Here is a 23,884-nt window from a genome sequence, read left to right as displayed (position 1 = left end):
ACACCTTCTCCACAAGGATTCTCTCCATGTGTCAGATTCATTATACATGTACAGCCCAAAGGATAGATTTCTTTGGGAATTGAAAAATGGACAAAACATAGTAAGGTGTTTCAGGGTTTCAAGCACTCTTCCTTGTCCGCAGAAGCGACAGTAACCCATAGATTTGCTGTGGCTCGAGGGATCCCACAGGAACAACCTTTCATTTGTGATAAATTGATTCAGTTTAAATCTCATATATAGTTTTCTAGCAGTGTTACACGGAAAGATGTCCAAATATTGCGCACGATCTCCAAATTTTCTGGTGAATTTGGCATATTCATAATACATTTTGGTTTTACCAATTTGATCTACCATAGCACACCAGAAGTATTTTTGGAATTTCTTTTTACAAGCTGGGATTCCTAAAATTAAGTCATCCTTATCAATCGAGGTTTCATTTAGTATTTTATCCATTTTGTCTTTAAATTTTACCAAAGAGGGTACATTCTCCTCATACAATAATTGTGCTAAGTCCTCGTATAAGGATTTTTTCGGTGGAGCCAATATTTTGACGTAGTTATTAAGTCGTCGCCAATACCATTTGGCAGATATGGGTAAGATCCCAACTTCGTGGCAGATCATCGTGTTCGGTATTGACATCGCCATCCCCAAAGCTTGCTTCCATAATTTCCCCTGAATACAATCCAGGTAAGGCTCTATCTCGGATATGCACATGTCTAGGCTATACAGAAGTATTGGTTCTACCTTTAATAGGTAGAACTGTATTAAGGGGTCCAAGGAAAATTTACAGTATCTGTGATATATGATCTTCATTTGTGAGATGAGGGGTTTAGCTTTATTATTAATCATCTCTTTCCACATTCCTATAGAATAAGAGTCGGAAAGCTGATAACCTAGATAGCACATCATCTTGACCTTAGGGATCACACACTCGTTAAGCAACCAGGTAAACTTAATATTTTTCCTTTTCCCATCAGAGATCACAATAATAAACGATTTCAGTGTGTTTACTTGAAGGTTATTTTTGTAGGCATAGGATTGAAAGGCTGTCAATTTGGCCTGTAAGCCATACGGGGTGCGATCCATAAACAAAAGATCATCCGCGAAAGCAAGCCAGTTGATTGCCAAACTACCCAATTTCACTGGAAATGAAACAATATCAGCCCAAGCAGAATCAAGGTCGGCCAGATATAGGTTGAACAGCACTGCAGCCAAATTACACCCCTGTTTGAGGCCAATTTCTGTAGGTATTTTATCAGTTAGAGCTCCTTCTTTGGTTAATCTTATTCGATATGTAGTATTTTGATGTAGAAGTGCTATAATGGCCACCAAGGACATCGGGAAACCAAAAGCGACCATTTTTCCCAGAGAATTGCGCGGATGATTGAATCAAACGCCGCCGTTAAATCCAAGGCCGCCATATAAATTGGACCGGTATGTTTCCCCTTGGTTTGGGCATATAGATGTGCTAGTATAAAAGCATTAAGTGTGCACCCCATGCGTTTGCGAAAGCCCACCTGATATTTGGGCAAAATGTCTAGCTGATCTATAATCTGTAAAATGGATTCCAGCAGTAAATAGGTAAAAATCTTCACTGATGCATCCATAAGTGCAATTGGTCTAAAATTGTTCGGATCATCCCAACTCCCTTTTTTATAAATCGGGATGATATTCGCCGAACACCAGGAAGGTGGAATACAGGCTGTCAGGTAGACACTATCAAATTTATTCTCAAGAATTCTAGCCCAAAAAAGGGGATCCTTCTTTATCAAGCATGGTGGGATGCCATCAGGGCCGGGGGCCCGAGAGGGCTTAATCTTATCAATCGCTCGAATGATATCATCCAAAACCCAAGGGGATTTTTTTAAGATCATGGTATGATAGTTCTTGGTGTCGATAGCAGCAAATCGTGGCGGAAGGGCAAATTTAGCTTGTACATATGTGACCCAGGTAGTGGCAGCTACAGCTGCTTCTTTCACCAATGATGAGACTCCTGTCAACTGTCGTAAGGCAGACCAAACTTGTCTGGAGTCGTGTCTTAAAAGGCAGGATAAGATCTTCTGATTGTCAGCTATCAGCAACTCATATTTCATGATTTTGAGCGTATTGCGGTATCTCTGATTGATTTTCGCTTTTAGCTTTACGTAATTATCCCCCATTAGATAGGGAGGGCCAAGGCTCCGTATGTCCTTGCGTTTCTCTTTGCGAAGATTTTTTATTACTAGATTAAATGTATGATGATGCGACACTGTTTGGGTATTTTGATTTGTAGATATTAGAGACTGAACATGAGTCTGAATACTATGTTCGTTATTCCTTTCGACAATGGGACAATCACTACCTGCTCTAACCTTGGGAACATATATAGTGGTGTCATATTTCAGTCGATCCATCATTTTTGAGCACAGTCTACCATTCCAACGTAAACTGATATTTGGCCTATCTAAAGCAATAGTTGTTAAAGCCAAATCTTTATCGTGATGTCGGAGAGAAGATTTCAAATTAAGGAATAAAGCCATGTGATCACCTAGTGCTGGGTCACATATGTCCAATGAAACAACATCTGGCATAAGATTAGTAGAGACAAAGAAGTAATCAATCATTGATGATGCCCCACCTCGAGCCCAAGTATATCCATAATGGTCAAGGTTGGGGGTCACCAATTGGATGTCCCATGTGAGGAAATAGTCAACCCACTGTTTCCCCAGATGCATAGAAGGGGTAGAAGAACGGGAGTGTATCCCGTTGGGTGGTATAAAACACGAGGCATTAAAGTCCCCCCCAACAATTATGGGAATGCCGGGATCATCGGCTATGATATCAACAAGGATTTTGTCCAGTATCTCATGTAAATTAGGCAGAGATATGTAAACGTGATTCCAATACAAACAAATGACCATCAATGTACCGGTGCCGCATCCCATACCTCTTAGTTTTACTGCTATTATAGAATAATTAGCAAAGACTAAATCGGAGGAAATTCTGCAGGCCTTGTCAGTGAGGACGGCAAGGCCACCAGAAGGACGTCCCAGTAGGCCCTTGATAGCAGGTTGGACATGGGTACAGTACCCTGGGACATCAAAGTGGGACAAATGCATAGATTCTTGAATCAGGATGATCTCGGGGCGTACTTCAGGTTCCACTCGAGATGCCCAAAGCCGAAAATTTTTCAGGCCGCAGGCATTCCAGGACATTAATGTAAGTCCCCGCCCCTTATTCTATTTGTTGGCCATGTTCTGAGAAGTCGAAATCTGGGCTGGATGATCATTTGACTTAATACCAGAGCAGGCCATCGCTAAAGTCATAAATTGTTTGAAGAGTTCATCATTTAATGGGGCTGGGAATACTCCCTCATTCAACCCTAATTGTGTGACCTGTTTGGGAATTGTTTTATCAACAAAAGATTTAGCTAAATCTTCATTTTGAAATATCGATGGGGTTAAACCTATCAGTTCGAAATCAGATCTTTGGGCCCAAATCATTCTCATGATAATGTGCGAGTGATAACCACAAATCATCCTATTGTTATTATTAGAAGAAAGTCGGACCCAATCGATATCAGAGGATCTAATGGTTCTTAATGCTGGTATATCCTGGAAAGCTTTGAGAATAGCAGATCGATTTAAAGGCATTTTCCCATTAGATGTTTCATTAGATTCCCAACCCATAATAGATGGCATGTCTGGGGAAAGATGTAAATCAACCTCGTCTGGGAGTTTAACAAGGGGGACTTCGGCCCCAATGATTACTCCACGATGGTTTTCCAAACTCGGATAGTCAGTTAAGCCATTCCCGCGCACAGGAACCTGAGGACCTTCCTGAGGTTCTTTAATATCAATCTTGGGTATTTGTGTTTGCGCTGGTTTTCTATGCTCTTTCAACAGTCTAGGACCACTTCCTCCCTTCATTATGTGCGATGCTTTCTTAATTCTCATATTAGGGAAAAAATTCAACAAATTCGATTGTTTAAGATTAATAGGTTCCGAATTTGTATCTTGTTGTACAGATTCTGTTGCGGGACCTAGGGTACCTCGTTCCAGATTAGCATGCGTTTTGGCATTATTAGCACACTGTCCCTTAGGGTTCGAACCAGGAGAATCACAAGACCTAGGTAGATTCAACAGTTCCTTGGATTCTGGATTAAGTTGTTCCAAGTCAATGACCTGGTCTTCGGATATTATAGAAGAGCAAGATTTCTTGTCCGCCTCATTGAGGGCGTGTGATTTCGTAAAGTCATTTTTTGTTTTTTTATTGGCAGCTTTAATATTTTTTTCTTGATGGAATTTCCTTTTTTGGGCTCTAGCAGCCATTTTTCTCTGCTTCCTAGTCATAACTTCTCTTCTCGGGACTTGAGCGAGAATGGGTGAGAATAGGGTGACTGTGGAGGGCTCTTTTGGATATAATTCATCCCCTAGATCGATTAGATTGGTAAGATCAGAGAAGTTGGAAGGGAGTATATTCCCCTCTATATGTGGCCCTGTCTCTGTACCCCTCATTTCTCCAAAAATGCGATCTGCAGGAGGCAAAGCAGACGGAAGCTCACTAAAACGATTCGTCAGCTGCTGTATGGCCAGCACATTAGCTGAGATGGCCGAAGACAGCTTCTGAATCATTGGTTCTATCACCTCTTTGGGATCAGATTTGGGGGCAGCTGTGATGGCAGCAAAGGATGGTTTACTCTCTCCTGCCATCCTTGGATCTGCCAAGGTTTGCGAGGCCTTATGTATGCTCTCAATTCGAGGTTGAGTAGCCTCAGATTTCAGATCTGGAAAAATCGTTTGATTTACTGACACGTGATCCACTTTTTTTATACCTTTACTCCTAGCACCCACGTCACAGGCAAATAGAAAACCTTCTATCCTACTAATCTTTGACAAAACATCAACTAAAACACCTTTTAGGATACCTATTTCACCATGCGTTTGCTCATGGCCTTTGTCTAACAGGTTTAATAGTCTTGTCATTACCGGAAAGTCAGTACCCATAGATTCGTTGCATGATTTTTGCTTCTCCATTACATTATGGGGACTAAGGTGTCTAACATCTGGATTCTGTGAAGCAGAGAACATCGCAATTTCATGTTCTGAGAGGGAAAGAACATCTATTGGATTATTATTGATTTTTGTGTCAGTGGGGGAACTAGATTTAAATTTATTAAAGTCCCTTCCCATCAATTTATTAGGACCGATACTAGCTGTCCCACTCGTGGTTTGTGATAATGCATCAGCATTGTTAAATAAGTGCACGTTTTCTATGCCAAATCTAGCTTGAGTAACAGGTGTGGAAGGAGCCTTTGAGAACCTCATACGATTCCCCAATGCAGCCTCAATGCCAGGTGGTATTATAGAAACATCTACTAATTTGATGTTACTTGACGTGCCCCCAGCATGAGGCGGAACGCTCGTATTGGTAAACGACTTTAAAGATGTCGAAGGAGACTGATTGTACAATATCTCCTCGCAATCATTAAGATCGTTAATTTTGAATGTAGCAACAGTCTCAGTAGAGTCGGTCAATCCCATATCAGCAACTCCAATCAAGGGGTGGATAGTGGGGGCGTTCTCCAACGGGCTCGACTTAGCCATAACTCTGGAGCATGAGTTGTGCATAGGGCCGACGCACAAAGAAACATCGGTTATAGATAGCCCCATAATAGCTGTGGCAGATAAGGAGACCTCCTTGATAGACTCATTTATAGTGTTATCTGAGTCGTTGCTAAATTCAGGTATGGTGGCACAGATTTTTCGCCCACTACGTAAGCCATTAACCATATTTTCTAATTTTCCTATAATCTCGTGTAACTGGTAGACGGGACCTTCCAATGTTCTAGGTCACACGTCTTTACAATTCTATGATTTGAATCGTTATAATCACCTCTATACAGCCCAGCCCGTGTCCCGTCAAACAGTCCAACAGTCAGTGCACTTGCGAATGCACTTCCGGGATGCGCGCGCGCGGATGCGCGTGCACTCGGAAGATATGGGCTGCGGGAAACACGTTGGTGGGCGTGAGTTGGAGGGAACCAATGAAAGCACCTAAAACAAAAAAAAGGAGCTTTTTCACAATAGAGAAGAGACAAGCAGGACAAACACAGTATCTCCTAACCGAGACCTAACACAACAGAACACAACACCATACAGGGACTAAAACACACGTCTCATATAATTACTTGTGGGCACGCAGAGCACCACGTCACAGCGGCAGTCCAGCAAGGCGCGTTTCGTGGGACAAGGAAATTCCTCTTGCCGACGGGCACCTCGAAATAGTCCTGCGAGAATAAATTCCAGTCGGCACAATCCTGGGAGCAGCTCAAACACGGGCAGACAGTCCAACAGTCAGTGCACTTGCGAATGCACTTCCGGGATCCTCCTCCTTCATTTGCCCAACTTGGCAACATCAATTAGAGGGGTCAACCGGCTGCTGCACGAGTACGGGCAGGTGTCGGGTTTCAAAGTAAATTTGGATATATCAGTCCTTTTTCCCCTGGGGCAGGGGGCAGAGAGAGAGGAGGAAGATTGGAGTGAGTTTGGCATCCAGATTGACCAAAATAACAAAGTACTTTGGAATACAGATATAAAAATATTTTAATGCCCTGTATGTAGACAACTACCCGCCTCTGCTGAATACGCTTTTTTATGATTTGGAAAAGTGGTCTAGGCTCACCCTGTCCTGGAAGGGGGCAGGCGGAACTGCCCAAGGTGCTATATTTCTATCAGGTGCTGCCAATCGTGATGCCAGATGCACATTTTATAGATATACAGCGTTGACTTACCACATTTATATGGCAAGGGCAGAAACAAAGGGTACCTTACAGGGTCTTAATTCAACGTAGGGAGAGGGGAGGGGTGGGACTACCCGACATGCGTATATTTTGCCATCCCCCCTAAGCCACATATGGGCTCCCCCGATCCGTGGTAGTATACCGGAGCACGCCCGGTTTCAGGATTGGTATGAGGTGGGGCTGGAAAGGGTGGGGGAGGTAGTGAAGGTGGAAAGGTTTGTTAACTTGCCCAAGTTGGAAGAGGGTCTGGGGTTGGGCACGTTACAGGTATTTAAGTATCTCCAACTCAAGGGTGCCTTAATGGCGCCGGAACGGAAAGATGCCCTACAGAGGAAGCCGACGGCTGCCGAGGTGATTTTGAGCACTAATGTTTCCACAAAGGGCTTGATCGCCAAGTTATACCGGGCCCTGTTAGTGGCCCAGTTTGGAGACATCGACATTTACAAGAGAATGTGAGGAAAAGGCATGGGGGCCTGGGGGGATTTGACTGCGGAACAGTGGACAATGCTGTGTAAAAATGCACATAAAACATCCATTGCCTGCCAATATAAGCTACATGGCATCAAGTTGGTGTATAGGTGGCAATGGGACCCAGTGCGGTTGTCCAAGATGTATGCAGGAGTGGACCCTAGGTGTTGGAGGGGTTGTGGCCGGAGGGCAAATTACCGGCATATGTGGTGGGATTGTGCGGGGGTGAAAAGTTACAGGAAAGAGGACCTGGGGTGGATAAAGTTCCTTGATACGATAGAGAGGCGCCTTAACCCCTGGCTGGTGCAGTTTAGAATAGAGGTGCTAGAAGGGGAGTGGAGACGGCTGACACATATGGTTCATTTCCTCCTACTGGCCACACATGCATGCTTAACCGTGGGGGGGGGGGGGTAGAAGAGAGAGTGCTCCCCAATGAGAGACAGTAGGCTCTGAAGGCGGGGACATCTACGAAATGGAGCAGCTGTTAGATGATCAGAAACCCATCCGAGAGTTGAGTGGTTAGCCTTTCTTAAGTATGGCACAGTCATCCACTATGTGAAGAATAAAAATAAGGTACAGTAGGAGGAAGGTGATATAGATGTGGTCCGCTTGGAGGTGCCAGAAGATACCCGCAGACCGGGCTCCAGCCCACGCCAGGCGGGGTGAGCCCCCAATGCATGTAGTGAAGACAATGTCTTGGTGCAAATCGCTTAGTTGTGTGATTCCGTTATAACCCGCTACCCGGGGATGAGAGGGGGGATTAGGTTGGGAGGGTGAGGGATGGTTAAATACGTGTTGGGGAACAGTTAAATTGCAGAAATAAAAAATACTGAAATAAAAGAGGATACAGGTCCATGGGATTTAGGGAAAACCCCATAACAAGATGCACACGAGAGTTTCGGGATATGGTAAATCGGAAGTACAGTCTGGCACTGTGGCCATCACCAAGAACACCAATTTGTATTAATCCAGCGTTCCCACCAGGTACGGAATATATCAGATTTGGCTGATTGCTGGCTGGGAGGGGGCAGTGGGGGGGGGGTCGCCTGAGGGATCTTAGAGATCTGTATGATGCAGCACGATTCAAGACATTTGAAGAATGTTCCCTGGAATTTGGGCTAAATAAAAGTGATCTTTTCAATTATCAGCAGCTCAAGCATTGGGCATATACCCCAGCAATGAGAGAAGGGGTGACCAGAGCGCTAACAGAGTGAGAGAGGACAATCTCCGATAGCGAGACTAACAGAGGTCTCATTTCAGCAATCTATCACATTATAATAGGGGAAAGAGAGCCAGGGCCATTGATGGTAAGGAGCAAGTGGGAGGTAGGTGCTGGGAGGCAGTTCACAAACAAGGAGTGGGAACAGGCAACACAAGGAGTCTTCAGACCATACACATTCACACAAAGCCAGGAGCTGCAATACAAAATTCTGCACAGGTAGCACTACAGACCAAAAAGGCTGAACAAAATGAATAGGTTCAACTCCCCACTGAGCTGGCGAGAATGTGGGGAGGAGGGGACAGTGAAGCACATCCAGGGGGGGGGGGATGCGCGCAACTTAAACACTTCTGGCAGGAAGTGAAATTGCGGGTCAGCAAGATTTTGAGGATTAGCCTTACTGGCCTTGGTTATGTTAAATAACGCTGCGATAGGGGACAACATGATCAGGGGGAGGAATGGAGTGTTGTGTGCAAACCTCCTACTAAGTGCCAAACGTTGTATCGCGAGGCTGTGACGGAAGAGGGAGGCACCCTCAATTTTACAATGGTATTATGTAACATGGGAAACCCTTAGAATGGAAAAACTGACAGCAATAATCCATGATGTTTTAGCGTGGTTCGGGAAGGTATGAGCTCCCTTTATAGAGTATGCCCTCAAGGATGCAAATCGATTATATATCCTGACAAGAATACGGTGGCTGGACATTCTGCTGGAGGAAGAAGAGTGAATAATAGACAGAATATTGATGGAATTCGCCGTGTTGGATAGTGACCTGAGGGAGAGGCGTGGGGAATTATAGACAATTAGGCAGTTGAAGATATGATGTAGACCTTTGTTAGTGCTATTTGGTTGATATATACATTGTCAAAGCTGTAGTACTAACAAAGGTCTACATCATAATAACTTCAACTGCCTAACTGTCTGTAATTCCCCATGCCTCTCCCTCAGGTCACTATCTAACATGGCAAATTCCATCAAACACTTGTGTATGGGCGCGTTATAAATGTCATGTCATATATCATATCAATATTCTGTCCATTATTCACTCTTCTTCCTCCAGCAGCAACCGCAGTCTTGTCAGGATATATAATCGATTAGTATCCTGATGGGTTTATCAGTAAGGCAAACTATATTACTTTGGCAGTGAAAGACAAATGTGTATACTTTTTGTTAATGAAGTCTTGGTTGAAAAAAATAAAGGATATGCAAGAGACTGCACAGACCGAGCTATAAAACCGAGGGAGAAGAACCTTGGAAGGCTGGCACAGAGCCCAGCTGGAATGTTGCTTAAGTGATACCGCACAGCTCCAGCTGCAAGAACGATGTAGTAGAACCTTAGAAGACCGACGCAGAGCCCAGCTGAACCACTGTGTAAACGACTCTGCCTTGACCAAGAAACTGCAAGATCCAGGGAGAAGAGCCTCAGAAGGCTGATGTGTAGCCCAGCTGAAATATCACATAAGCAGCTCTGTGAAGACAGGAGAGCAGACCAGGCTGAACGCCCCTCCGAAGAGCTCATGCTCGAGAGAGACAGGTATATAGTGGCAAGGGAGGCAGGCAAACCAGAGGGAAAGAAGGAAAAGAACCCAGAGTGGAGAAAGACTAAGAATACCCCAGGTGAGGAAATGGGACAAGACACCCAGAGTGGTAGAAGGTGAAGAAAAACCCAGAGTGCAAAGTGATAGAGGAGACCCAAAGTCGGGAGGAAGAAAGATCGAAGAATTTCCTGAGGGGGGAGAGAGAGAGAAAGAGTGGGAGGAGACCGAGAGAGCGACAGATCGGGACTGGAACAGCTGGATGCAATTCTGGCACCCCAAGAGCTATCTATCTGGAAATATGGGCAAAAGTCTTTTACTGAAAGGGATACCGGGTTTGGGCTCAGAGGTCGGCAGCCATCACTTCCCGTTAATAGTTCCACAAAGTTCCTCCTTGTCGTTTTTGTTGTTTTCTTTTGTGGGTAGGGAAAGTGGTTAGGTTAGATTAGGATTCCGTACAGTGGACTGTATTACATTGGTTTAGACCTCTTGACGAGCACCCTCTTAACTTTCTTCTTTTATAGAATAGGTTTTGTAGACTTGGGGAAGGAGTATTTTGGACCTGGAAAGAAAAAAAAATACTCTTGAATCATGCCTCGTTGTCTGACTCCTGTTTCTGACCTACAACAAGACACACACACAAGTTTCCATTCCATCTTAGATCCTGGTGGTCGAGCAGAGGGTTCCAATATGTGCTGGGATTCTGTTTTAGACATTGGGGGCAGAGTGGCTCTCCTATGGACAATGAGATTAACTTGGCTAACATGGAGCAGGGGACCATACAGTGGATGCTTGCATGAGTTTAGGTGTTGTAAGGAATGCATGGTATCAAACAATGAAGACAGATGCACATTATTACAGTTCCAGGGTGTTTATTGAACTTCAAATGTGTTGGTTGAACGCCTATCTAAATCTAAATCTAAGCATGTTTTCAGCATGGGGCAAGGGAGCACGTGGGGCTTCGCGCACACACACTGGCTTCTTGGCTACGAGGTAACAGTTCAACATATAGGCATCCGGGCCTTCCGCCAAAGTCTTTCTCACAATAACAGTCTCTTATTGCAGAGGGCCTGATATAACAAACAAAGCACAAAAGTTCCTTTCCTTTGACAGGGTTTTCACATTCACAAGTTCAAGACTGGCCTTCTTTCTTCGGGCTCGGACCACAGGTCCCCCTCGTTCGGGCTCAGACCCCTTGATATTAGAATCGAAGACTTTCAAATGTGCAATGGTTTTACTTAAACCGTTGCAGGACAGGGATGTCATTTCACCAAAATGCCAGGGGTAGCGGAAGTGACATCACAATGCCATGCCCCCACGAGTGACATCACATGAAGTGATGTCATTTGGCCACACCCCCACACGTGACCATCACAGGGAGTGGCATCATTAAGCATTATCCCTCAGTAGACTAAGAAAAATATGGTTAGGATATCACTGTATTGTGACATTTCATACAAGAATGGATCATCATATGTAGCAGTGTGTCAAGGCCCATATTGCCATGGGAAGTATATGAACTCAAATTCCCTCTTTATGTGGATGCACCCTGTTATTTCAACGGGACTACAGAGCAGGACAGAGGCTTATAGAATGATAGCTCTCCAACAGAGAGAGAGGAACATAATAATAAATAAGAGGGAGGGAAACTCATTTCATAACCTGCCTGGGAGCCAGTTTGTCTTGCACAGCACTGCACATGTTCTTACACTGCGGTTCAGGCACTGAGCATGGCAGCGGGGTCCGTACTGTACACCTTCTGCTGCACGTAGCAAGCTGAAGCGTACAGGTAGGTCAGTTACTGCGGGAAGTACAGCATGACTGTCACTTCCGAGCGCTATACAAACAAACAAGCATTGCACATCCACATAATAATCAAATCAAATGGGTATATATACATATATGTGTCATAGTTTACAGGCATGTTAGAGTGAGCAGATTGACAAATGAAAAGAACAAACTCAGTGCTCATTACTTTAGCACAGACCCAGGGAGCTGAAGACCAACAGCTATCCCTCACGGCTAGACCCTGGAAGGCGGATGATGTAAAACGGCTTTACCTGTGTAGTTCAGTTTATAAGGTAACAAAGAAGCCCAGCATCAATACACACGTGCAGGATCCAAGTGAGGCAGGATCCATGTAAGGCACTATACTGACTGCCACATTACTGCTGTCAGCCGAGAGGCCAAGGATCCCTTGCATTCAATCCTGTTACATGGGTGCAACGCCCCCCCCCCCATATCTCCCGCTAAATGTTTTTCTTCAATAATACAGTCCGATCAACATCCTTTGACTGTCTCGATCGCGCATGCTCATCAGACCGTGTTCAACTCAGGTGCAAAAATATCCCGCCTGCTGTGCATGCGCATGGCTGATTGTGACGCTCAGTATTGGTCGACTTCGATGTAGTCTGCAGTGCTGTTATACAAGGATCAACATATACCTGCCTGTGTTCTATTTCCTTGCTAAAAAAAATTGTTTTGGCTTCCGCCAGTCCAGTTATGAACACCGCTGTACTGCCAACTCATTTTTGTCATACAGTAGGAATCATTATATTTTAAACTGCATTTAGCCTTTTTTGCCTGGGAATTATTTTGCATAAACCGGCAGACCTTTTGTGCTTGGACATCACAGCGACTCGGGTTTTAGAGGAGAAAATAAGCCTTGTGTTAATTCAGCAATAACGCGAGGAACGGCGGTAACAACATCGAAGCAAAGTGTTGAACAGGTATGGAAATAAACGGTGTCTAGTCAAATGGTCGACAGACAAATGGTCGACAGGACAATTGGTCGTCACAATTTGGTCGACAAGTCAAATGGTCGAATTTTTTTTTCATTTATATATATTTTTTTTAGGTTTTCATTTAGGGAAAAAATAGGGGTTTTTAGCAAAAAAAAAGGGGGGACCCCCAAAAAAAAAAAAAATGTGAAAAAACAAAAAAAAAATACGACAGTTTTACCTGTCGACCTTTTGGTGTCGACCAATTGTCCTGTCGACCGTTTATATTCGACCAAATGACCTAGAACCGAAATAAACACTATTGCACTACAGGGGTTGAAAAGAATATGCATCAAAATGCTTGGCATTTCATTTTTTTTCCTTTTCAGGAATTTAGCCAGTGTCTCAGGCCTGCGTGTGTTCTTCTGCAATGGTCTCGATCAATCAGATTTGCATTACTAAACTGTGGGCAAGCCCGCTCGGCTGCCCAGGTGCAGGGACATTTGCACACAGAACAGTGATGAGGTCCCAGGAGTCACTTCAGACTCCAGTGACTGCCGAGCCCGCAGTCCACATAGCACTGCAAATGAAAATGGAATGACAAAAAAAAAAAATGGTAGTGCGAGTCTGGAAGGGTGAAATATGCATTAGTGTTCCTAAGGTTATACGCAGGGCGCGCGCGAGGGGAGAGCGAGCCAAGACAGCCTAACCTCCTAGACAGGGCGCGCACACGGGAACCCCACTGAAAAACAAAATGCAGTTTTGGACTCCTTGTTTCTGCCCACCTGATACACTTTGTTTACACAGAGAGCTGTATATGCTATCGAGCCCGCCATTCCACAGTGCCACAGCCCGCCGAAAGCATGCAGAGATCCCAACATGTATTTTTCAATTGCAGGGTATTGTATCGACAGATACATCTTTCCCTTGATCTGTGCTTCGGTTAACTTTCCCATAAGGCCCCGGCCTTGCACATGTTGGTACTTACGGTTACGGCGGATATTCTGGGCCAGTCCACTCTTCCTGGCTTCAGACATGGTGCCTGCCATCTCTCTAAACTCTCTTGTAAACACTTCCAAAAACAGTAATTGTGTCGCGCTGCCCGCGCCGTGGTCTGTTTGTATAAACACCACCCATACCGGTACCTCGTTCGTCGGAAAAAAACGGAAGCGCTTCTTCCAGCTCTCCCATTGGGTACAACTTTAATCTCTTATCTCTTTTGCCAATAGGAGGAGTTAAGAACACATTGGATTGGGCAGGAGCAGGATTAGTTGCTTTCCAGAAAAAGAGGCATCATTGCACGGCACCATGCTTGGTTGCTGTAGACACACCCCCTCAGCCACACCCACTCAGAGGTCGTAAGAGATTGGCAGAGGTCGCCAGCCAATAAACAGAGGTCGCTCTTGCGACTTCTGGCGACCCCCAAATGACGTCCCTGTTGCAGGACCACTTCGATTCACTTCGCACAATTGTATTTCACATCAATCTTCTACTTTCGTTTCACTTGTCACGATACCGTTCAGAGTCCTTCGATTGAGCGCGTTCACAGTGCCGCCGGACCACTCCGTCAACGATATTGTTTCTTTCCTTCTTAGTTTTACTCGCGTCTTTCATCACACGCGTTTAACAATGTGCATTCCAGCGCTCATTATACAATGTTGCTGCTTGCAACCTTGACTTGAACACAGAGCGGTCTTGCATCGGTCTCCCAAACTCACTGGCTGTGTTGCTCTCTATCGCTTCTTTGTTCTTGGAGCCAAGGACGATACCACAGCATCTGCTGCACCTCTCCGCCTTGGTGAGTTACGCAGGAGGGACCTCGGTATCCCCGAAACACAATGCAGGATTCTTCAGCCTGGTTTCCTGCTCTTACTCTTTCTGCCTAGAAGGTTTCTTGAAAGTAACGGTGTCCTTCGGAAAAGGTCAAGGGTGCCTTCCTTCTCACAAACCCCTTGAGCTTTGCAGTCTTTCTTCCCTCATTCAGCTGCCGACTTGAAACTGCTGTACCTTCATGTGCTTTGCCTCAGTGTGCTCTCGTGCTGCGCCTTTTATCCATGTGGGGAAGTGTAATGGAAGTCAGGTGTGACTGTTTGTCGATAATTGCCGGACCTCGCCCAACTGTAGTATTGGGACATGTCAGGTACCCAGCAGGTGTGAGTATGTTTTCTCACAGAGTGGGCTATCCGTGTTAAAGTGTTTGTGCACGAAAAGGGGGAGGGTTGAGTTTCTAAGTATCCCATCGGATAGGATGGGGTAAAGGTGTTACAGGGAGGGGGATACTGCATCATCCGGTGCCCCACTCCCACTCCCCGAATACCCCTCACCCAGGTGATCCTCCCCCAGGAACTGGCTCCAAAAGCGATGGTCATGTCCTGGCTACCTGGATGACCGATCCCCGGGGACTAGCAGGTGAGACACTTTCTGGTTTCTCACAGTATGGGCAACACTGTTCACATACACCAATATGCCCTGCGCTTGATACAGCTGGCACAGAACATTTACAAAAACAAATAAACCTTAGGTTTTTTAATCAACTTAAAAATGATTTGCACACATACATGTAAGCCATATGCTACATATATCACACACACACCATATATAGGTATTGGAGAGGTCACACACATAGATTAGACAAACGTGTTAGATGTCAAAGGAATAGCAGATTCATGCATATGAGCATCTGCATTAGCCTTTTTGTTCAGGGTCTTCGTGTATACAAAGAAAACTGCCAGACACCAGCAGCAGGGAGTTCACACCAACCTAAAACCCTATTTTTGATATTCGAGGCGGGGCATCACATATACAGAAACAAAACATGTTTTGTTTGATTCTGAAGGGAATATTGTTAAAACGTACGGTTGATGAGGTCCTGTGTTGAGCTCTAGCTTCTGCTCCTCTTGTTGAAGGCTCTGGAACTCAACGCTGAACCACGATAAGAATCCATGCAAGGTTCCAGCCTTAATCACTCTGAAGAAGAATTTCCCCGTCATTCTCTGCAGGAAAAAGAAGAGAAATATGGAAAGTGGACATTGACTATTTCCTCCAACATTTGAAATCCTGTGCTGATTCAGGATGATGGAAAACGCAGCTGCCCAATAAATGTCAAAGTGCGCATAATGGGTCTGCACTACATCCTCTGAAGAAGGAACAGATTTTTCCCATTTGTCAGTTGAACCATCTGCCAGTTTTTAGCTCAGAGCCATCATAATGCACCATAATAGTCAAACTGTGGTCTCTGCCCTCTATTCTGAACCTGATCTAAAAAAAATCTCTAGGATTCAGCAAGCATATGGATGCTGCTTTTGTAGGGATTAATGCAATGTTTTGTTTTTAAAAACTTCAAAAATAGATCTGGTCAATCTGAGGGTTCATTCCCTCACTGTGATTACTTTTGGAAATATAACTAAGTGTTCTACAATTGTTTGTGTTATAGGTGATATTCAGTTTTTGGCTTTATTGAAAACAAATCATTACTTAAAAGGAAAGGTTATGTGGGAAATGGGCCGCATGAATACATGTACCTACATCTTCTGTCTACGTATACACTAGTCATTGGGCTGTCTAAAAATAGGTTCTGGAGTTTTACTGAGTGGCAGCAGTTTTCGACTGCTAAACTGTGTCGTGTCGTGCGTGTGCCTTTCCCTATTCTATCCCTTTACTCCCTTCTTTTCCATCCTAATGGCACTCTCCATCTCTCCCATCTACTCTAACTGCTGTTCTATCATCTATTCTCCCTCTCTCACGAAGTCTGGAAGAAAGTTTTAAAAAGTTCCCCTATCTTCTAATCCTGGTTTACCTATCGCAGACACTTATGTCTGCGCTACTTAAAGACAGATTGTCACTGATATCCTCTTTTCTGTCCCCTCTCCATACCTATGGACTCCTCACCTGATCTCCACTCTCTCCCCTTTCTCTTCCTCACCCATTAATGGTGGAACTAGATAGGAAGTACTCTTGGCGGGCCTCTCATCGTCCAGGTGCATCATTAATGTCTATCGCAATGGCACTATCATGGCTCAGGGCCCTCAACCCAATCTCCTTCTCTTTCACCGGCGCCTTCTGGTTCTCATCAACTCCCTTCCCACTCCTACTATCCCTCTGTCCTCTCCCTACCCTACACCACCCTCCCCCCTCCGATGGACATACCATCCCCTTGTACCTCACCTCTGAAAACCTTCAAAGGGGGTGACAGGCTTCCCTTATTAACACGTAATGCTCACTCCACTATTAAACATTCTTATGACATCTGCCTCCTCCTTGAAGACTTCAATCTCTACGTCCTCGCTCTCACCGAGAGTTCAATGCCAGCTCAGTCACTGCTTTTGACTCCCTCCTCACTGACGGATACACGATCATCTCCAAGCCTCGTCCCAACTGTTCTGGCAGTGGAGTAGCCTTGATTTTTCCTGAGTGGGTCCCTTCTTCCCTCATACCCACCTAGCATTACTCCTCCTTTGAAAGCATTTTCTGCAAGCTTTGCATCTCTACTACTTCTTCTCTGACCATTGCCACTATCTACAGGCCCCCTGGACCTATCTCCCCTTTCCAATCAGAATGGGCTGATTTCTTCTCCTCTCTCCTGACTTCTACCTCTAATCTCCTCCTCCTGGATGACTTCAACATCCACCTCGACTCTTCAGTCATGGCCTCTACCCTTTTTATCGTGACCTCTGCACCTCTCTCCCCCACACTATTCTCCCCTCTGGTCCTAGCCACTCGGCTGGACACACTCTCAATGCCGTTGTCCATGCTGATCTTCTGCTCTCTAATCCTCTCTCCACCCCACTTTCCTGGTCTGACCACTCCCTCTTCTCCCACCTAGGACCCTGCGGCCCTCTGACCGAACCTCCCCCAACACTGTCAGCCTTGTTTGCGGACATACGTCCAATGAAACGAGTGTCAGTTGCTGCATTCGCTTCCACCTTCATTCCCCCATCCCTCCTGCTGACTCACCCACTAACACTGTTCTCAGCAATCTCCATCTCGCTATCACTAACACTCTCGACATTCTTGCCCCCATCATGAGGATCTGCCTGAAACCTGTCACCAAGCGTAACGTAACAATTGGTATGATTCTCATCTAGCAGCCCTGAACCGCATGTGCAGAGCTGCAGAACGGAAGTGGCAGACCTCAAGCTCATCCTCTGATAAACCGCCCTGTTACCTACTCCAAAAGTAATATCGTCCCTTCATTCGTTCCAAGAAGAGGGCTCACATCCAGGCCCGCCTTTCTGGAGCTTCTAACAGCACAGCTGAACTCTTAAAAATCTGAAAGGAACTAGCCAATCCATCCGCAGTCTATACCTCGCCTCTTCCTTCCCAGGCCCTCTGCACTTTAATGACCACCTACTTCACTGCTAAAACTCAGGACATCCTGACTTCTCTCTCTTCCTCCCCTTCCCCCACCTCTCCTCCCATCCCCCAGCCACTCTTGACTCCGCCTCCTCCCCCCATTCACTCCCTCCTCCTTCTCTCCTATCACATCAGACATGGTCAATAGAAGTTCCGCTCTCTATAAGGGTCTCTTACAAACAGGTCTCCCCTGTTCTTCCAGAACTAGTAGGGACAACAGCTGTTCCTTTGCCCTTTCACTTGCTGATTTCTGCAACCACTCTCTTGCATCTGGTGTTTCCCCTCTTCTCTCAAGTACTCCCGTGTGCTGCCCCTTCCTGAAAAAAATTCAGCTGACCCCTCGTGTTCAGCTAACTACCGCCCCATCTCCATTGCTCCCTTCCTTGGGATGCTCGCAACTCTTGATTCTAACTCGCCAGCTATTCTCATTGTACTCAATCTCCCCTCTGCCTTCGACATGGTCAACCACTCCATCGTCATAAAGAGGCTCCATGATTCCCGTGGTATCTCGGACCGGGCACTGGACTGGTTGACCGCCTTCCTCACTGACTGTTCCTCCCAGGTGATCCTGGGTCCCTTCTCCTACCCCACCTCTTACACCACTTGTGGTGTTCCGCAGGGTTCTATCCTCTCGCCTTGGCTCTAACATCTATCTTGCAACTCTTGCTCACCTGATCTCCACCTTCTACACGCACTTCCAGTGTTATGCAGATGACACCCAACTCTTCTTCGAACTCCCTACTGCCTCTCTTCCTAATTCCTCTGTCATTCCTGATTACCTTTCTGCTATCCAGTCTTGGTGCACATCTAATGATCTCGGTCTCAATTCCAGCAAGACTGAGATCCTGTTCCCTCTTTCTTCCCTTCACTCTGGCCACCCTCTATGGGCTTTCCCCTCTCTCCTTCCTCTGAAGCCAGAAACCGTGGAGTCATCTTCGACTCCTCTCTCTCTTTCATTCCTCACAACTTGGACCTTGCCAAGAAGGCCCATTTCCAACTTCAACTCCTCAGAGGCATTCTACTTTTTCTCACCTTTCCCCAGGAGCACAATGTCTCCAGAGCTCTGGTACTCTCTAGGCTGGACTATTGCAACAGCCTCTTCCTTAATCTACCTTCCTCTTCTCTGTGCCCTCTCCAACTAATCCAGAACAGGACTGTGAGACTTATCCTTGGCCTCCAGCCCAGGGACAGTATCTCTCCAGCCCTAAAATGTATCCACTGGCTCCTGGTTGCTGTAAGGATCAAATTTAAATCCCTATGCATCCATAAGGCTGTCTGGGGCAGAGGACCAGGCTATCTGCATCTCACTCTCACCAAATACTCTCCTTCCAGATCTCTCCGATCCTCTGGCTCCAACTCTCTGCTTGTTAAGCGCTTCTCTAAGCAGAGAGCACGCAGCCGTTCTCTTTCCTTGGCTGGCCCCCTTTTCTGGAACAGCCTCCCTCTTTCTCTATGTCTTGAGCCGGATATCCTCAAGTTCCACAAGCATCTCAAGACTATCCTTTTCCCCATTCTCCATCCCTCTTTTTCCCCCCCGTGCTAAACCCCTCAGTCGCTGAGATTGGCGGCCTGGGCCCTTAAGAGTCCTACTGGGTCCTGGCCTTTTGCTCAATTGCCTACAGCATCCACCCTCCCCTTGCCCTTACCTTCAGCCCCAAACTGACCTGTGTTTCGCAGGTCTGCACTTATTGTATTGGCTGGTGACCCCACTCTTACCAGGTGGTCACTGCCTCGCACTTACCTGTTGCCTTGCAACTGTCTCTCTGGCATTTACCCCCTGCGGGACCTGCCAGCATTTACCCCCATCCCCTGTCCCCCCTCTCTCTCTGCACTTGCACGCTCCGAACGTCACAAGGTCTAATAGGACCGCTGTTGTCATTTGATTTTCATTGTCATTTTTTATTCCATTGTCTTGTATTGTTCCCTTCCTTTTTTCCTTGTGGGCACTTTGAAACACAATTCTAGCTATATAAGCGCTTTACAAATGCCCAATAAAATAAATAAATAACAAACAGCATACTTTATTTTCTCCCCAAGTGTGGTACTGTGATATTGAAACAAAGTATCACTGAGTCAAGCTGCAAAAAATGTTAATTAGGTTGTTATATTCACAGCCAATGTAGTCTTCAATTTGCTCCTTAACCTATTCTACGAGTGTGGTATTTTGTTAGCAGGATACTTCGTACTTCTAGCTTGTTTGGGGACCAGTGCATTTAGAATTACCCACAGAAACATATATAAAGTAATACGTGTTTTAAAAGACAAATTCAACCAATTACATGTACATGCATATGTGTATCTGGGGCTGACGAAGTAGGAGGCGTGAGGAAACGAGGGGTTGAGTGTTGGATGGCTGGGAATCAGGGAAGACTGCATTTAAATTCTTTTTAAAAAAAAAGTCAAATTCATGATGACCAAAACTGCATGAAAAAAGTGCAGACTTTAAAAAAGAAGGCTATGAAAAGGAATTAGTTACTTACATGTAACTCCTGTTCTCCAGTATTATTTCATAGATTTACATTCCCATCGTCAGGCTGGGAATCCTGGTTAACATCAAAGCACTTCCCATTTCAATTTTAAAACTGCTGTCACTTCAATGCTTTATTAGAGACATTTTGGGTCATATTGCCCCACAGCAAATTGACAGGTCTCCTTTAGCTCCAACCGCGCAGGCCATCTACAGATTTTGGCAAGCACACATGAACGTGGCAATATGAGCCAAGAAGAGCCAAGCGGGGCAGGCGGGAGGGTCGCATGTGAATCTATGAAAGATACCAATGCTGGAGAACAGGAGTTACAGCTAAGTAACTTATTCCTTCTCCAGCATTGGATCTTTCATAGATGCACATGCTGTTTGAATAGATTACAAAGCACTACACACAATACCAACAATGGGTGGAGGAAAGTTCACCTGAAGGAAATACTCACTACACCCAAACAGGTTGCGTAGCACTGCCTGGCTGACCGTGGACGACTCCATGGAATCCCAGTTGATGCAGTAAAACCATGTGAATGTATGCATCGATCTCCACATGGCAGACCTGCAAACATCCAGCAGGGGAACACCGGAGAAAGCCGCGGTAGCAGCAACAGCCTTTGTAGAATGGGCCCTGCGCCTGCGAGGAAGAGGCCCGTTAGCCAACTGATGACAGGACGCTATACAGGCAAACAGCCACTGTCCAATGGATGACTTCGAAAGAGCACTGCCCATGCCAGTTGGAACAAAAGTCACAAACAGCTGAGAAGACTTGCAGAAACCTTTAGTGCGAGATACGTAAACTTTCAGGGCTCGCACCAAATCCAAGGAGTTCAATTAACATTTTGCAGGAGAGGAGAGGGAACAAAAAAAGACAGTCAACACCACAGGTCTGTTTAGGTTGAATCAAGACAAAAACTTGGGCGTGAATATTGGGTTTGTGTGAAGGACCGCCTTGGATTTATTGAAAGTCAGGTAGGGCGATTTGCACAAGAGAGCCTAGATTTCCCCCACACACCTTGCTGAAGTGATGGCAATCAACAGAGTAGTCTTCCAGGACAAGGAGTTCAGAGAGGCTTTGTGAACAGCTTGAAAAGGGGACATGTGAGTTGGGAATGACCATGTTCAACTCCCACACTGGGCAGGTGCTCGGACAGGAGGATGTGGAACATGAAAAGGGGTCCAGCTTCCTCTTCCGGAACCAAGTCAAAAATGTACACCATCTGCAGGCATAAATGGATGTGATGGCAGGCCTCATAGCCGAGAGGAGCACGTCCAGGACATCCTCTGGCAAATCCTATTCCTTATACCTCAACCTTTCAGTAGTCAGACATGAAGGTCCAGGTTGTTGAGGTTCAGATGGAGGACACTCCCCTGCGATTCTTTAAGAGCAGATCAGTTCTCAGTGGAAGGTGCCCGGGTGGGCAGAAGGACATGTCCCAAAACTCTGGGTACCAAGTTCTCCAGGCCCAGTCTGCAGTTATCAAAATCATTGTGGACCCAAACAGGAGCAGTCTCCTGAGAACCAGCTGATGACCAGGACTACACTGAGTAGGTCGAAAGACCACTCAACTATCAGTGCATCCCCCCGAGCTCCCTGTCGAGGAAATTCCCTAAAGCAGAACCACTTTCACGGACTGTTCACAGTGGAAGCTAAGAGGTCTACCTGAGGAATCCCCCACTGTGAGAAAAACTCCCCCAGAACTTCCTGGCAGAGCTCCCACTTGTGGGAGGCCGAATTCAGTCTGCTTAAGGCATGTGCAATGATGTTCTCTGTCACGGCCAGATTGGCTACCAACAGAAACACGCCCTTCTCTAGTGCACAGAACCAAAGTCACATTGCTTCTATACACAGAGGTATGGATCCCACACCACCATGTTGATGAGGTAGTACATGGCAACTGTGTTGTCAGTCAGAACCAGCACAGTCTTGCCCTGTACCAAGAGGAATGAAGGTGACCAGGGGCAGCCTGATCGCTCTAAATACGAGAAAATTGATGTGTTCGAGGCATTCTGATGGAGAACAAACATCACTCACCATCTGGACTTTCAAGAAATACTCTGGGTAGGAGAGAAAACTTAAAATGCAAGAAAACCGTTGAAAATAATGGTTATAGAGGGCAGGAGGGAAAAAAGTATCCACGGGCACCTCCCAGGGTTGTTGAGGCCTTGAGTTGGGCCACATATGCCAGGAGTGGCCAGGTTTTACTGTGAGCACAGGGCCTGAGGGCTCATCAGCCTGCCTTGGGAGCAGGCCAAGTAGGCCCTTGAATTACATCCCGGGCCAGGTGTGCAGTGTGGCCCGGGAACCGAAGAGGCCTGATGACCTGTATGGCCTGCTGTGGGACCTTTTTTGGTTGGGCCAGAAGATGAAGAAACCGTGTGCCACAGAGATGGTGGCCAAGTGAAGACAGCACAGCAGGGTGCGCTAAAGGCCAGTCCCGTGGCCCCTTGGGGTAGGCCCAGTAGCATCATGCTCCCAGGTATGTGAGTCGAATGGCTATGGACACGACAAAGTGCTGCAGGTCTGGCCGGTGTGGCCGAGATTAGGCAGGCGTGGCGGTGAAGAAAGAAGTCCTGGTGAAGAGGTGCAGCGGCTGGGGTGCCGGAAGGACTGAGGCGGGTGGACCCAGCTCTGCTCAAGCACAGTGATAGAGTGGGTGGCCCTATCTTCTGGACAGGAGTAAAGACAGCTGGTGAAGGAGTACGGTGCCCTAAAGGCATCTGGGTACCACATGAAGAGAGAGAAAACCCTGGATGGTGCAGTGATTTCAGAGCCACACAAGGGCACAAGGTGCCGAAAGGAAGACAAAACTCCTTCAAACTATGCATCTGTGATTTTCTGGCACCTCGAGTGGGGCACTGCTGTGTCAAATCTGGAAGGACCTGTGCCCCCACATGGTGGTGACAGTGGTGCCGCCGAGAGGGGTATGTCTCATCCCTAGCAATACCGTCCGAATGAATGGTACCCTGGAAGTGCCCCTAAAGGAGTGGGGCTCTTAACTGCAGCAGCCACACCCCTGTATTTAGTGTATGCAGTTAATTATATTAGATGTATACAGTTGGGACAATGTATATATTTATATAGGTGTTCATGTTATTGTTTCAAGTGCGGTTAGGATTAAGGTGGGGTGATTTACTTATTGTTAATAGGGTACATGGACATACTTTGAGGGTCGCCAGAGATAGCAGCTGCTACCCCTGGCTGCCTCTTAGGGACCCCAGGCTCTGTTATTCCAAACACTGAGTCAGAGGTCAGAAGGACAGTGCCATGGAGAGAAAGAAAAACAGTGTTCTTAAGAGTCGTGTTAGCTTTCTGCAAATGAGTGG

The 23,884-nt window shown here is 46.1% G+C and overlaps 1 protein-coding gene across 3 annotated transcripts in view; it reads right to left on the bottom strand.

The window, feature by feature from the left end:
- The window catches only part of PRMT2 (protein arginine methyltransferase 2), a 921,423-nt gene that overhangs the window by 218,217 nt on the left and 679,322 nt on the right, over positions 1–23,884 (bottom strand). For all 3 annotated transcript variants that reach the window (XM_069616030.1, XM_069616031.1, XM_069616029.1), the window contains one exon: positions 15,583–15,719. In XM_069616030.1, the coding sequence (XP_069472131.1) occupies positions 15,583–15,719 (137 nt within the window). The remainder of the gene's footprint in view (positions 1–15,582; positions 15,720–23,884) is intronic.

The sequence above is a fragment of the Ambystoma mexicanum genome, chromosome 9 (genome assembly GCF_040938575.1).
Source record: "Ambystoma mexicanum isolate Mex_15411 chromosome 9, UKY_AmexF1_1, whole genome shotgun sequence".
NCBI lineage: Eukaryota > Metazoa > Chordata > Amphibia > Caudata > Ambystomatidae > Ambystoma > Ambystoma mexicanum.
The sequence above is the reverse complement of the archived record's forward strand: the minus strand, read 5'-3'. Positions and strand labels throughout refer to the sequence as shown.